The 13488-nt window shown below is 37.1% G+C and overlaps 2 protein-coding genes across 3 annotated transcripts in view; both read left to right on the forward strand.

The window, feature by feature from the left end:
• The window catches only part of LOC109821911 (leukotriene A-4 hydrolase homolog), a 5095-nt gene extending 1526 nt beyond the window's left edge, over positions 1 to 3569 (forward strand). The window contains 5 exon segments of the mRNA XM_020388068.1: positions 1 to 262; positions 1118 to 1198; positions 1471 to 1704; positions 1783 to 2109; positions 3033 to 3569. The exon segment at positions 1 to 262 is cut by the window's left edge and continues 19 nt beyond it. Coding sequence (XP_020243657.1) covers positions 1 to 262; positions 1118 to 1198; positions 1471 to 1704; positions 1783 to 2109; positions 3033 to 3326 — 1198 coding nt within the window. The 3' untranslated portion in view covers positions 3327 to 3569.
• LOC109851198 (50S ribosomal protein L10, chloroplastic) lies at positions 4326 to 7377 on the forward strand. 2 transcript variants are annotated; one of them, XM_020421233.1, is made up of 3 exons: positions 4326 to 4767; positions 5278 to 5539; positions 7060 to 7377. In XM_020421233.1, exons 1-2 carry the CDS (start codon positions 4373 to 4375, stop codon positions 5522 to 5524), a joined length of 642 nt encoding a protein of 213 aa, XP_020276822.1. In that variant the 5' UTR covers positions 4326 to 4372; the 3' UTR covers positions 5525 to 5539; positions 7060 to 7377. The 2 variants fall into 2 exon arrangements, with proteins under 2 accessions (XP_020276822.1, XP_020276821.1); XM_020421232.1 differs by lacking the exon at positions 7060 to 7377 and having other exon boundaries at positions 5278 to 5778.

Below are 13488 nucleotides of genomic sequence, written 5' to 3' on the forward strand. Positions count from 1 at the left end.
AGGGGTGATTGGGGAGAGGGAGGTGGGGCCGAGGACGAGGGTGTATGCGGAGGGAGGAGGGGAGGTGTTGGAGGCGGCAGCGAGGGAGTTTGAGGGGGCGGAGGAGATGATTAGGGTTGGGGAGGGGTTGTTTGGGCCGTATGACTGGGAGAGGTTTGATTTGTTGGTGTTGCCACCGAGCTTTCCTTATGGAGGGATGGAGAATCCGAGGATGGTTTTCTTGACACCAACGGTGATCAAAGGGGATGCCACCGGAGCTCAGGTATAAGTTTGAATATTTAGTATATGCATTTGAGAATTATATTATGTTTAGTTTAACTTTGGGTAAATGTTGATTGGTGTTGGTGTTGCTTGTTGGTTAAAGATACCGAGACTGTATACTTCTTTATGTTTATTCTATTATGATTTTTTTCGCTTAGTTTGATTAGCCATATTCAGCGTTTATTTCAATTGGACATTCCATTCACAAGCTTTTGAAATTTATAGAGGTTGATACACAGAAGTGTCCTTGTAACAGATTAATTACTGGCGGCAGTTGTCCTGGAGTTGTAAATATTTTGTTACTTCATCGTTCTTTTGTTTGTTTTTCGTATTAAAGTTATCATTTTAAATTGTTTCTGAATATTTGGCAAAGCATTGTTGCTACAAGAGCTTAGTTGCAATCCTTTTTCCTTTCACAGGAAAAGAGTTTTGAGCCAAATCATTTCTTCAATTTCTTTCATGAACATTTCTGATGTAAATAAGTATTGAAAAACATCATGATGTGTTTAGATCAAAGTTATTATTGTGCTTTAATTGAAGCCATTGCTTCTGTTAAGAAAGAACAGTATTTTTTATTTAACTGCGTCGTCTTTTAGAATCTTTCATACCTGGAAACATTTCTATCTTATTTGTGATAATTTTTTATTTAACTGCGTCGTCTTTTAGAATCTTTCATACCTGGAAACATTTCTATCTTATTTGTGATATTTTACTTATTTTATTATTTGTTGAATAGAATCTTTCATACCTGGAAACATTTCTATCTTATTTGTGATATTTTACTTATTTTATTATTTGTTGAAGTGTAACTTTAATTTTAATCTTGATGGATTATTCTCATTCTGTGCCTATGCAGGTGGTAGCTCATGAGCTCGCTCATAGCTGGACGGGAAACCTTATTACAAACAAGACTAATGAGCATTTCTGGCTCAATGAGGTACATATATTTATTTTATTTATAAGTTGCTTCATTGTATTTACTAAAAAGCAACCTTTTACAATCCTATTACTCTAATGTACCCTACAAAGAAATTTTGTTCACAAGCATGTGAGTTTATGAGTTAAAATCTTGCAAGGGGCTGCAAAACTGTTCTCAAAAAGTTATTCGATTCAATACATTATATTTATTTCATATAGTCCATGTATCTATTCTTCAGATGAATAAATTAATGAAATTATGCCTTCTGGTACGTGATTTTGAAATTACAGGGTTTCACGACATATGCAGAGAGGAGAATTGTCGAGGTAGTGCAAGGAAAGGAACGAGCGGCTCTAAATATTGGGATTGGATGGAGGGGTTTGAATGACGAGATGGAGAGGTTTAAGGATAATATGGAGTTCACAAAGCTGAAGCAGAATCAGCAGGGAGTGGATCCTGATGATGTTTATTCTCAAGTGCCATATGAGAAAGGGTTTCAATTTCTCTGGCGGATTGAACGCCAGGTAGAACTCACTATAATATTTTTCTTTTGGTTCGCTTTGATAATGTGACGTAAATTAATCACTCTACGTATATCATAGATTGGTCGACCAGCATTTGATGAGTTTATAAAGAAGTACATTGCAACCTTTAAGTTTCAATCAATAGACACAGACACATTTCTTGAGTTTTTGGTGGCAAATGTTCCTGGAATAGAGAATCAGATTGATCTTAAGCTGTGGGTCGAAGGTACAGGGATCCCTCCCGATGCAGTTGAGCCAGAATCCATTCTATATACAAAGATCGTTTCTTTGGCAAATGAATTTAAGCTTGGAAAAATGCCAAGGGAGGATGAGGTGGCAGATTGGCATGTACAAGAGTGGGAGCTCTACTTGGAGAATCTTCCTAAATCTGTTGATCCTTCTCAGGTGAGCTCTTCCCTTTAAGGATGATATAATGTGAAATGCTCTGTTCTCTAGTTATACGTTATTTTACAACAGGGATTTATCATTGATATAACTAGAGATCAACTTAGCAATAGATTTGTCTATCAATGTACACCATTCTCCCAATCATCTATTTCCATCAAAGACGCAGCTTACTACGAGTGGATGTATTTTCTTCATATGATGACCAGTGCATTGTTGCCCTTAACGACTTAGTCTTCATTAAGATAGATCACTCACGATATCTGGAAAGAGTATGCATCAATTTTATAACCTATTACTGTATAACAAACTTTATTCACAACAGTAATTTAGAGACAATGAGTGGAAACTCTGAAATTAGATGTTATGGTCTATTGATTTCGGAAGCATCTTCCGGCACAGCGAAAAATCTAACCGTATGGTGACTGCTGCCTGACTTGTGGTATACCCTGCTGATGAATTCGTATCCTCTTTAATGCTGTCCTGGTGATGAATTCATGTTCTCTTTGATGATGTCCTAAGTGCCTCCAACATTAGCACCATAATTTTATTTCAACTGTTAGTTATACGAATCAACAGGCTTTTCTTTATTTTCAAGATGTTTTTTTGTCATTCATGGAGATTGTGGATTGGATCCCAGCACAAAGGCATTTTTACTTCACCTTTCTTCATATTCTGTACCTTTTTCCATTTTGCTTAGTAGTCCTTTCGATGCATTGCCAACATTCTCATTTCTATCACCTAGTTTTTGCCTCTTATTTCTAAGGGTAGTTTATGGATACAGTAGTTTTCAGTACTCACTAACCAATTTATTTTGAAGTGCTTTTAAGGATTGAGTACAAACACTTAAAATATCAACCCAATCAGAATTCTATATCAATATAATCACAACACTACATCTTTTTATTTTCTTCTGTATGCAGCTTGCTTCTCTAGATGCACGATATCATCTAGCAGAAAGCAGGGACTACGAGGTTAAGGTTGCATTTCTTCAGCTAGCTATCACATCTGGATGCAAGCAGTATTTTGGTGAGGTTGAGAAGACTCTGAAGCAAGTTGGAAGGATGAAGTACCTTCGACCGTTGTATACTGCTTTAGTCCAGGGAACTAGAGAAGAAGAGAAGATGATAGCGAAAAGGATTTTCGTGGAGGCTCGCGATACATATCATCCCATAGCTCAAGGGGTTGTGGAGTCGATATTTTCCAAGCATATATAAGCTAACCTGGTAACTTTTTGTGATGATTCGGTATTAAGCCTAGATGCATATGTAAGCATCTCCTTTTGGCTTTTTCAAGAGACTAGTGTATTTGCTCTACACTTCCTGAGGTGGGAGCTTTATGTTATCGCTGGAACATCGACGATCATGGTCAAGGAAAATGAAGGAAAGTTCAACTTTACCTTGGCTGTTCATCAACAGCTCTCGCAGTGTGAAAGAGGATGTTAATGGTCTCTTTCGGTATATTTTTGTCTGGTAACTAGATGGTTGAAATTATGATCCATGCATGCGAGTGAAATATCAACCAAAGTGTTTTAGGCAATGAGCTCTTATTTAGAGGATTTTCTTCTTCTTACTGCTTTTGCTTCATGGGACCTTTCTCTCTACGAGATATACTCTCTTCCCCTCTAGCGACAGCTTACCAAAATTGCTTCCTTTCCTCTTCACAAAATCTGAAGTCCTTTTTTAACAAAAGAAAAATTATAAAGTTTAACAAAATTGCTACGAAATTTCTCTTTTCTACCTAGATTTCTAATTTTCTGCTAATTGACAAATCATTAGACTTTCTGCCCTGTAGAAAACTCTATGGTGATGTTCTAAGAGGGGCTAACCGAGTTGGTAAGCTGGAAGCTGCTAACGCGCAACGGTTCAACGTCTCATAATCGATCTTACTTGAGTTAGTAAGTTGCAAAGCACGACATTTTTTTCCCGCTATAGAAATCCTGGTTTTAACTGCTACAGTTTTTTTGGATTACCACATTATCCCGTCTTTGCTACATTATCCCCTTATACTACAGTAACATTAAAAAAAAACCATAATATCCAGTTTCATGGTTGCTGCAGTAATATGCTATAGTAATAATATAGCTATAGTATGAATAGTGAATCTGGGAGTCTCTCATTTGCATAGAGGAATAGATTCCTTTGAACTCTCACTTGAAGTTTTGCATGCCGAAAATGCCCTTGCACAGAAAAGGATAAGGTGGTATATTATTATTTCCCAATCCCCCCGCTCTCTTTCCCCTCTTCAACCTCACCCTCTCAAAATGGAGACCTCTCTCCTCTCAATTCCCTCCTCTCCCCAAACCCTAACCCTAAAAACCCCAGCTTTCCACCTCAAAACCCCCAAATCCAAAGCCCTAACGATCCGCTCCGCCATCAGCCGCACAAGGAAGGAGGAAACGGTCTCCACGGTGAAAGAAAACCTAGAGAGCAGCCACCTCGTCGCCGGAATCAGATACAAGGGCCTCACCGTCAAGCAGCTCCAGGACCTCCGGCGATCTCTACCCGAGTCTGTGACCCTCCTCGTCGCCAAGAACACTCTCGTCGGCAAAGCCATTGAGGGGACCCAGTGGGAGGCGCTGAAGCCTTGCATGAAGGGGATGAATGCTTGGATGTTTGTCAAGAGCGAGGAGATCCCTGAGGCTCTCAAACCCTACAGGTAATCGATTCGAATAGTGCGAAAGGTTTCAACTTTTTGATAGCCTGTAGTTCTATTTTGACGATTTGGTAAGCCCAGAGTTTTCAAATTGACGTTGATTTGACAATGTGATACCCCCTAAAGCCCTGACATTGTTGCTTACTTGTGCTGAGCTTAAAAAACTGAAATTTGAGAAGAAATTTTGCTACTCATTCGCTTTTCTGTGTTGATATTCTCGAACAAAACTAAAATCAACGCTTTTGCACTTTGAGGTATCAGAGTCAAAATAGAAATTCAGGTATTAATGTTAAAATTGGCGAAACCTTGGAGGAGTTCCATTGCACATAACCCTAATATCTCATATGTCATGACGCAAGTTGTAAGTGCTCAAGCTTAGATTCTTTTTTTTAATGAACAGAGTGACACAACTTATTTATTTACTATTAAATGAACCATTCAATCAAACATAATCAGATAGTTAGATGAGCAAATTAACCAACTATTTTTTAACTATTTGTTTTACGGTTACAGGGCATTTCAGAAAGAGAGGAAATTGGAGAATAACGATTTTACAGGGGCAGTTTTTGAAGGCAGGTTTTATGGGCCGGATGAGTTCAAGGTGCTCGAGACAATGCCAAGCAGAGCGGAGATTTATGCGAAGCTGCTTGGGGCAGTGCAAGGGCCTGCATTGGGTTTGGTTAGCACGCTACAAGCACCAGCAAGGGATGTTGTGATGGTGCTCAAGGCGTATGTGAAGAAGTTGGAGGATGAGGCATAGTGCTGATTTGATCATGTAAGTTGTTGTTGTTGTTAATTTGATTTGATTATGTTGTCATTTTGATACAATGCTGAGCTCCTGCAAAGCGAGAATCAGTTTATATAGTGAATGATGTGTTGCATAGCGCTATTAGTTTGATCCCGTTCTGTTCGATTTTGAATTCTGGAATTTAAGGAAACTTATGAAGAGCTTGTGTTGTTATTCATGTACATATACCGATGGAAGCTGATTGTAATAGCATAATCTTTCTAGTATGACCTTACACTGGAGAAGCATGACCCCATGATTCAGAAATCTATTTTAGTCTGTTTCGTCTTTTAATCTTTTTGTTTATCTCCTACTATTGTCCTTCTCCCTCATCTTCTCTTCCTTTTCGTGTATGTTCTATACTTCTATATCTAATTTCTCTGCTTTATAAATCCCCTGTACATCTTCTCCCGGTTTCTCAAAAGGATGTATGTAAAATTGGAAGTTTGTGATGAGAGATCTTAATAAACCTATTTTCAGGGAACTTTGTGGAGCTTAGCGTAGACAAGAGGAACTTCCTTAGTGGAAGCCGACATGTTGGCTTTTGGAATATTCAACATTTCCCTCCAGGTTGTTTTCCATTCAAATCGTCTAAAGAGAGTACGACACTGATCCTGTAAGGTTAATTAGCAGTTGGGGAATTTATCTGATTTGTCATCAAATTTAAATTATATTTAAATTTAAATTTACACAGTCAAGATGTGATTCTTCAAACTATGTCCGGACTAACGAAAAGTCTGGAAGAATGGGATTAAAACATAATATAAATAGTTACAATCCACTATAAGGATCAGATAGAGTGAAGAAGCTGAATAGACCACTTTCTGAGATTACGTCTCTTGACTTAGAGATAAAAGATAATATCGCAACATAAACCTAATTTTTGAGTCTACACTTCCTAGGGAGCAATTTATTATATTAGGGATATTCTGAACTCGTACATCATAAAAATTTATATGATTTTGGTACCAATATATAGTATTGTTACTAAACCAAAACACAACTAGCAAAATGTATGATATTTGTCTCGAGCGTGATCATGTGTCCTAGCGAAAGTTAGGACTCATGCGGGAAACATGCTAATGGATAATTATCTTTCCATGTCTCTGCTCCCAGGCAACTCTAGTACTAAATATATGTAATTGTTGCTGGGGGGTATTGAAAACTTGTGTCATCTGTGTAATTACCTGTGCACTTTTTTTTCGGGACAACTGTTGAGTGGATAGCTAGATTTTCATTAAGAGAATTGTCTGGGAGTTAGTATCACCAGGTTTCGCGAACATTCATACAGAACTAAATTGTCAGTTTGAAATCCATTGCTTGTTTAAATCTAACTCAGTTAATTGTGAACATCTACAAGATGTGGGTTGAAGGTGATAAAAGTAACCGACATGCAAGTTATAATCTGGTGGAAAGGTGTAGCTCTAAGAGTCTGCTATAATCAGTGTAGTCTAAATGAATTTTTTTTTGCGAAAATAACCGACAAAATTTTAAGCTTATTCCTGCAGGAGGTGTTCGATGCGTGAGACGAAGTAAGCTCATGTCTGATCAATGAATGAAAACAGAGTATACGTACGAGGACACTATCGATCTCAGTAGAGAACAATGAGATGATGGTTCATTGTTTTCTCAGCGTCATAGAAACCTCCGAACATGTTGTGCTTCTCTACACTATCACAGTTTCTAAGTCAAAGTAGCATAATCCCAGTTCATTTCATGGAATTTTTAGCTTTATATGTATAACGCAAACATGGCAAGCTTCGGCAAATTATTCCTTCAACTGAATATTTGTTGCATACCCACTTAAGGGACCAGATGCTTCTACGCCAACTATTGTCCAGTTCCATTCTCTAGGGTTTTAAAGGCTCTTTCCAAGTGTCGGCGTGTTTTTAGACTGAAGACCAAGTTGACTCATCTTGCTTTCAGTATCTTTAAGCTCTAAAAGATTTGGTTGGACACACAGCAACATCACATTTCCTGTTGCACTTAAACTATAATGAAATTTTAATGGGTTAATTGCAGATAGACACCCCCACCCCCCAAAGGAAAAAAAAAGAAAAAAAAAAAAGAAAAACCCTTACTTCTATTGCTGCAGATAGGCAACTGGATTCTCTCTACTCCGCCAGTTTCAAGTTAAACTTGGGCTTTACGAAATGAAACATACGAACTGCATAAACTGTCGTACTTACTGTAAACGTGCATAACGATTATTTACAAAGAACAAACTTAACGCTGTGTTTGGCAATTGCTTAAAACCGGGACAAGACTGAACCTGATCCAATTTTTTCTTATTTTGTGTTTGGATAAAACATGGCCAAGAATTGACCCGGTTTTTTTTTAAGCCAAAATTTGGCTTTTAAGCGGGTTCTTCTCCAAACCACCCCCAGTAGAATAACCGTAGCTCAGTTTAGGATAAAACCGGGCTAGGATCAATCTTGGCCCAATTTTAAGGGTTATAGGGGCCTATATGCAATTCGGCTATTAGTACAAGGTGCCTATTCACAACTAACCCAAACTTTAATTACAACTTGATAGATCTTGTAGGGATCTGCTCTACACTGCAGTTGACACTAGTGCTTAGCCACCAAACCCTACTTTTACTTCATTTTATTTTATTCCGGTGTTGATTGCCTATAAAAACCATTCATTTCATTTCCATCTGCTTCAAACGCAAGCCCCCTCCAAAAAAACTCCTGTGACTCCGTAGGGCTACACATAACAAAACATCTCCAATGTGCATTACAGAAAAATCAACAGTAGTGAGAGCTGATGCCCACAGGCCTAAGAATGAAGGGAGGCGTTTGCCGCCGAAGAGAGGCGAGGTTAAGCGTCGGATAGGCGGAAAGATGATCGGAGTCGTGACTCCGAGGGACTGCAAGCGAGAGAGAGAGTCTGCTGGGGCTTCACCGGCAACCTCCTGCTCATTCGATGACTGACATATTACTTTGTTTGCAAAAAAACTGCAATTGCAATTGCATCTGTTTGTTTCTTTAAAACGATTAGTTTTTTTTTTTTTTTTAACAACTTCGGTTGCAAAAAGTGAACCCTTTTCTTTAGAATCGCGATTTCCTTTGTAGCAAGTTGTTCTATAAGAAAAAGGGTTCTTTTCTACGATTATAATTGCATTGTAGACGTTATAGTTACAATTTTTCTTGAATCACCTCGATTGAGCTAATAACGTGTTCTATCCACTGCTTTCCTGGCAATTTCTATTATAATCTTACAGGAATATGTACTTTTTTCGAATGCGTAGACCTTTTAAAAAAAAGATTATCCATCGTATGTCTATACGAGGTTAACCTTTGATTCCTTTATATGCTTGATATTATTATACGTACAGTCTTCCGTTATGTATTTGAATACAGGAATGGGCGGTGGGATCCACACACCCGGAATTTATTTGATAGGGGTTAGTAATTAATTAAACTCGGGCTTCGGCCTGGGGATCCTCGTGCCCTTGCCAAAAGGCACCGGTTGCGCTTTGAGCGGATGGAGACCGGGTTATCATGGCGCCTGCTTGTATGCGACCGCCCTCTTATGACTTTTGACTCAATAAGATCCAGGGCGCTACTTTTCTGCCGAAAAAATTAACCAAAAAAAATATCAAATTCTCAAAACTTCAAGTCATGCTTTTTTACATCAAAAAAATATCACGAGTCATCCAATTACATGCATCAAGGCCTTTGGCTCAATCAATATCTTCGCGCCCTTGTCCTCAACCAACTCATCAAATTTGCCTTTCTCATCTGTAAATAAAAAAATAAAAAAAAAGGAAGAAAATTCAGAACAATTTAGGTTGGGTTTTTCATCAATACCTTGAGTTTGAAGAAAACGCTTCTGGCTTCCTTTTTTCGGTTATCTTTTATCCCCTCGTCTTTTCGAAAGATATGGTAAATTATATGATTAATTTGAAGAAGGAAATAATAGGAGATACGTCCTTACTATTTTCAACCTAATAATGATTTGAAATTTTGCGCCAATGTATAACATGGATGATGCAAGCTCATAGTACGTCAATAGAAACTTTCTACCAACTATTTTCATGAACTAGGATCTCAGACTTTTTCATTGCACGGGTCAACTGGTCAAACAAATTTGGCAAAATTTTCTGCCTCCGAATTTGAGAAACTTGCATTTTGACATTTATTAGGCTTCATCAAGTTCTAAATCATGCTCCTAATCATCACAACCCCACATGTACTCAAAAACCATTGTGACCCGCATAGTTTTACAGATGGGGCTTCATGTAAAACTACAAAATTCACTGAAGTAGTTTTTTTTTTCACATATTTTTTTTAAAGTAGTGGAAATATAATTCTTATTCTTCAATCTCTTGTTTCATTTGGATAGAGATAAAAAGTTGTTAGGAAGTAACCAATGAAAGAAATATTAATAAGAAAAATTAGTTATTTCCTATTTAATATGCATTTCACTTACTTCTGAATTACTTCCGAGCTTTGAGGGGTGGAAAAATATTTTGGAAGTAATGATGACATGTAGGCACCACATCAGCGTTTCAGAAAGTATTGGAAGTAAGTTTTTCAGAGAAATAAACATATTTTTTTTGCTTGGAAGTCGCAGAGTAGCCTCTACTTCATTTACTTCAGCTACTTCATAATTACTTATGTGCAAACAAACAGACCCTAAGCACGGTTGATAGATCAAACAATGAGACAATTTGGGTATTTCCTACACCCGTCCAAACTGTAGTTTAACTATTGTATATGTCAAAGTCTATTTGGATTTTTATCTATATACTAAAGTTATTGGGGTTATAATGTAGCTTAGCACTATTTATTCTACAGCGTAACACAATAGCTTCTTATTAAAAAAGACAATAAGTAATTTTTATTTATCAACCCAATTTTCAACTCAATTTGCTTAGAAGTCCACAACTTTAAAAATTCATCTCAAGTACATGATGCTCTGTGGGCATGAAATTTTCTCAGCTCGGCAAGATTAGTTCAATATAGCTAAAAATAATAATAAATAAATAGGATTTTTATTTATAAACCCAATTAGCTAACCTAATTTACTTGTAAGTCTACCCACTTAAAAAATTAACCATAAACCTAAAATACTCCATCAACTACAATAATATAATGAAGGACCGTATGAAGAATTTTTCTTGCTATAAACACAATATTCCGTAATTTATTTTTAAATTCATTTACTCCATCTTCATAGTCAGTCTTTGACCTAAAATACTCTAATGAATTTTTTAAACTTAATTTATATTTCATAAATTTGTTATATCATAAGTTGTACCTGGAAATTGACTTTATAGCTACAAACCTTTCCCCTATCTAATAAATCTAAAGTATTAGATCTATTTACTTTTAAACTACACACCTCAAAAATCACCTCAAGAATCACTCTTTGAGTCAAAAAATTACACCAACCTATTTTCAAACTCAATTTGTGATAGTTTGTACATATGGTTTAAGTTGTTATATTCCATTTTGACTTCCTATATTTCTGTTCTAAGAATCTAGGTGTACATTGTTTTAGACGAAATGCTTAAGTATTATTTTAGATTTTTTTTTCTCGTTGTTGCAGTGTCACAAATGATAGAAGAGTTTTGTCCTACAAGTTTAAGGTTTTATGTTAATTTATTTTAAATTTACCCACTTTCCAAAGATTTTTTTTCCTAAGTATTCTTGCAATTTTTTATACATGTAAGTTATTACATTTCATTTTAACATGTAGAATTATTGTCCTAAGTGGTTTGGTGAGTAGAAATTCTTTCAGAATACTCTATCTACTAGGGTAATCTATACCATCCAAGGGTGGCTAAATGGTTAGTTTGTGAATATGGTTATTTTATTAATGATATAAACCACCCCGGTTTTATATGAGTTGTTTTCTACTGTTTTGGTACATCGTATATTTATAAATCAAATACTTAACATTGTGTTATTTTTTATTTTTCTATGCTAATGAGGCAGTAACGAAAATATTTTTGTATATAAATTCAAAATTTTAGCCCATTGCCTTTCTAAGTTACCCTCTTCCTAAAAGGAGTTCTTGTGTATATACCTAAAATCTTGTCTTTATTTATTATTAAAGTCATTCTCTTGAGATTCAAAAATACTCATTTGAATAAATCTTAAACTCATTTTATATTTTCACCAACTCATCATATGTGAGTTTTTGTATTTTGTTATAACCTAGTATACTTTCATTCCAAAGTCGTACTATTTATTTTTTAACTCACTCATTTCCAAAGCTACTTTTACAAAAAATATTCAATATTATTTTGAATCTATTTCGTATTTCAACAGTTTGGTATACATTGTGAGTAATTTTTTTATTTTAAATGGCCAGCTACGATGTATTTTTTAACTAAATATTTAATCCATAAAATTTTTTGCTGCCTCTAAGCCCAAAGTTCCCCTCCATTTTTTGAGCTCACTCATATTCATAGTAATTTCTTTTACAGAGTTAGATGTACTTGTAACCAAATATCTTAATTATTATATTTTAACTTTTGCCATGTTATGTTAATGTAGCAACACAGTGAATTGTAGATGTGAGTTTTTTTTTCGCCTCATTTGTTTTTTAAACTCACCCACTCTTTAAAAAGAAATTTATCTCTAAACCGAAAGATTCACATTTGTTTATTTTTAGACCTACACACGTTCTAGATCGCCTTGGATCTAACATTTGTTAATAGTTTTGTATCATTGTAAGATAATATGTTTTGCTTTAAGTAGTTATTGTTAGGTTGGGGGTGGATACCAACCTACGACGGCGGAGGAGCTCCGACGAGCTCCAGGAAGACGCAGCGACAGTGGCGGAGTCGACGGTGAACCCCCCCCCCATGGGGAAGAAGGCACGTCACAACAAGTGGGTGTATCGAGTGAAAAAGGAGCAGAATGGTTCCAGAAGATACAGAGCCCGACGAGTTGTCAAAGGATTTCAACAGAATATCCAAGGAAGAAAGGATCCAGCGGATATGTTGACGAAGGCATCGACCTTTCAGAAACTGGAGTTGTGCGCAACTTCAGTTGGCCTTCATGCATAGATGATGAGGGCGGAGCCACACAGGAGAAGAGGAGTTTGATGAGATAGCCTGTTGCCGTCGGTTTGGTCTCCAAGTGGGAGATTGTTAGGTTGGGGGTGGATACCAACCTACGATGACGGAGGAGCTCCGACGAGCTCCAGGAAGACGCAGTGACAGTGGCGGAGTCGACGATGAACCCCCCCAGGCGAACGCGATGGTCGTTTTTGGGGCGAACGCGATGGTCGTTCTTGGGCGAACGCGACCCTCGATGTTGACGCGACCCTCGGTGTTTTTGGCACCGACCTCGGCGTCCAGGCCTCCCATGCTCGCGTCCGAGCAGATCGCTGGCGACAGGCTGTCGCCAGCCTGTCATCCCCCTCTATAAATAAGCAACCCGATGCCTAGGGTTTGCTGCTCCTTCTCCCGACCTCTTTCTCTGGCGGCGGTGAAAAACCCCAAACGCAGTAGCGTTCAACTCTCTTAAACGCAGTAGCGTTCATCCCCTTTAAATCGCAGCAGCGATTTTGATCTCCAGCTCTCAATCCCATTTTGAGGGGAGATAAAGATAGGGATTTTAAGAAGAGAGAGAAAAGAGAAGAGGGGTTTTATATTGTGGGTATTAACACTGTAGCTACAGTGTTTAATCTGAGAAATCTCAGTTTAGAGATTTGCTCTTGATTTGTAATTTCTTGTTAGATTAAATAAGAAATTGACTGTGTGGCTCCCGAGGACGTAGGCAGTTGCCGAACCTCGTAAAACTTGGTGTACTGTTCTCTATCTGTGTTTTCGTTGCATTAGGGGTTTAGGCGTTTAAATTCCCAACAGTTATTTTACTTAAAGTATTAGGTGTAAAATACACTTTTAGGCTAAATATTAATAGTTTCTAATGATCGTTGCAAATTTTAGTTTGATATCTATCAAAGTAATATAT

This window comes from Asparagus officinalis, chromosome 8 (genome assembly GCF_001876935.1).
Source record: "Asparagus officinalis chromosome 8, Aspof.V1, whole genome shotgun sequence".
Taxonomy (NCBI): domain Eukaryota; kingdom Viridiplantae; phylum Streptophyta; class Magnoliopsida; order Asparagales; family Asparagaceae; genus Asparagus; species Asparagus officinalis.

Excerpts from the sequence above, each read along its gene's own strand:
- LOC109851198 (XM_020421233.1), top strand. The coding sequence starts at position 4,373 with ATGGAGACCTCTCTCCTCTCAATTCCCTCCTCTCCCCAAACCCTAACC. Across the intron at positions 4,768-5,277 it reads GAGGCTCTCAAACCCTACAG|GGCATTTCAGAAAGAGAGGA; the intron begins GTAATCGATTCG and ends TTACGGTTACAG.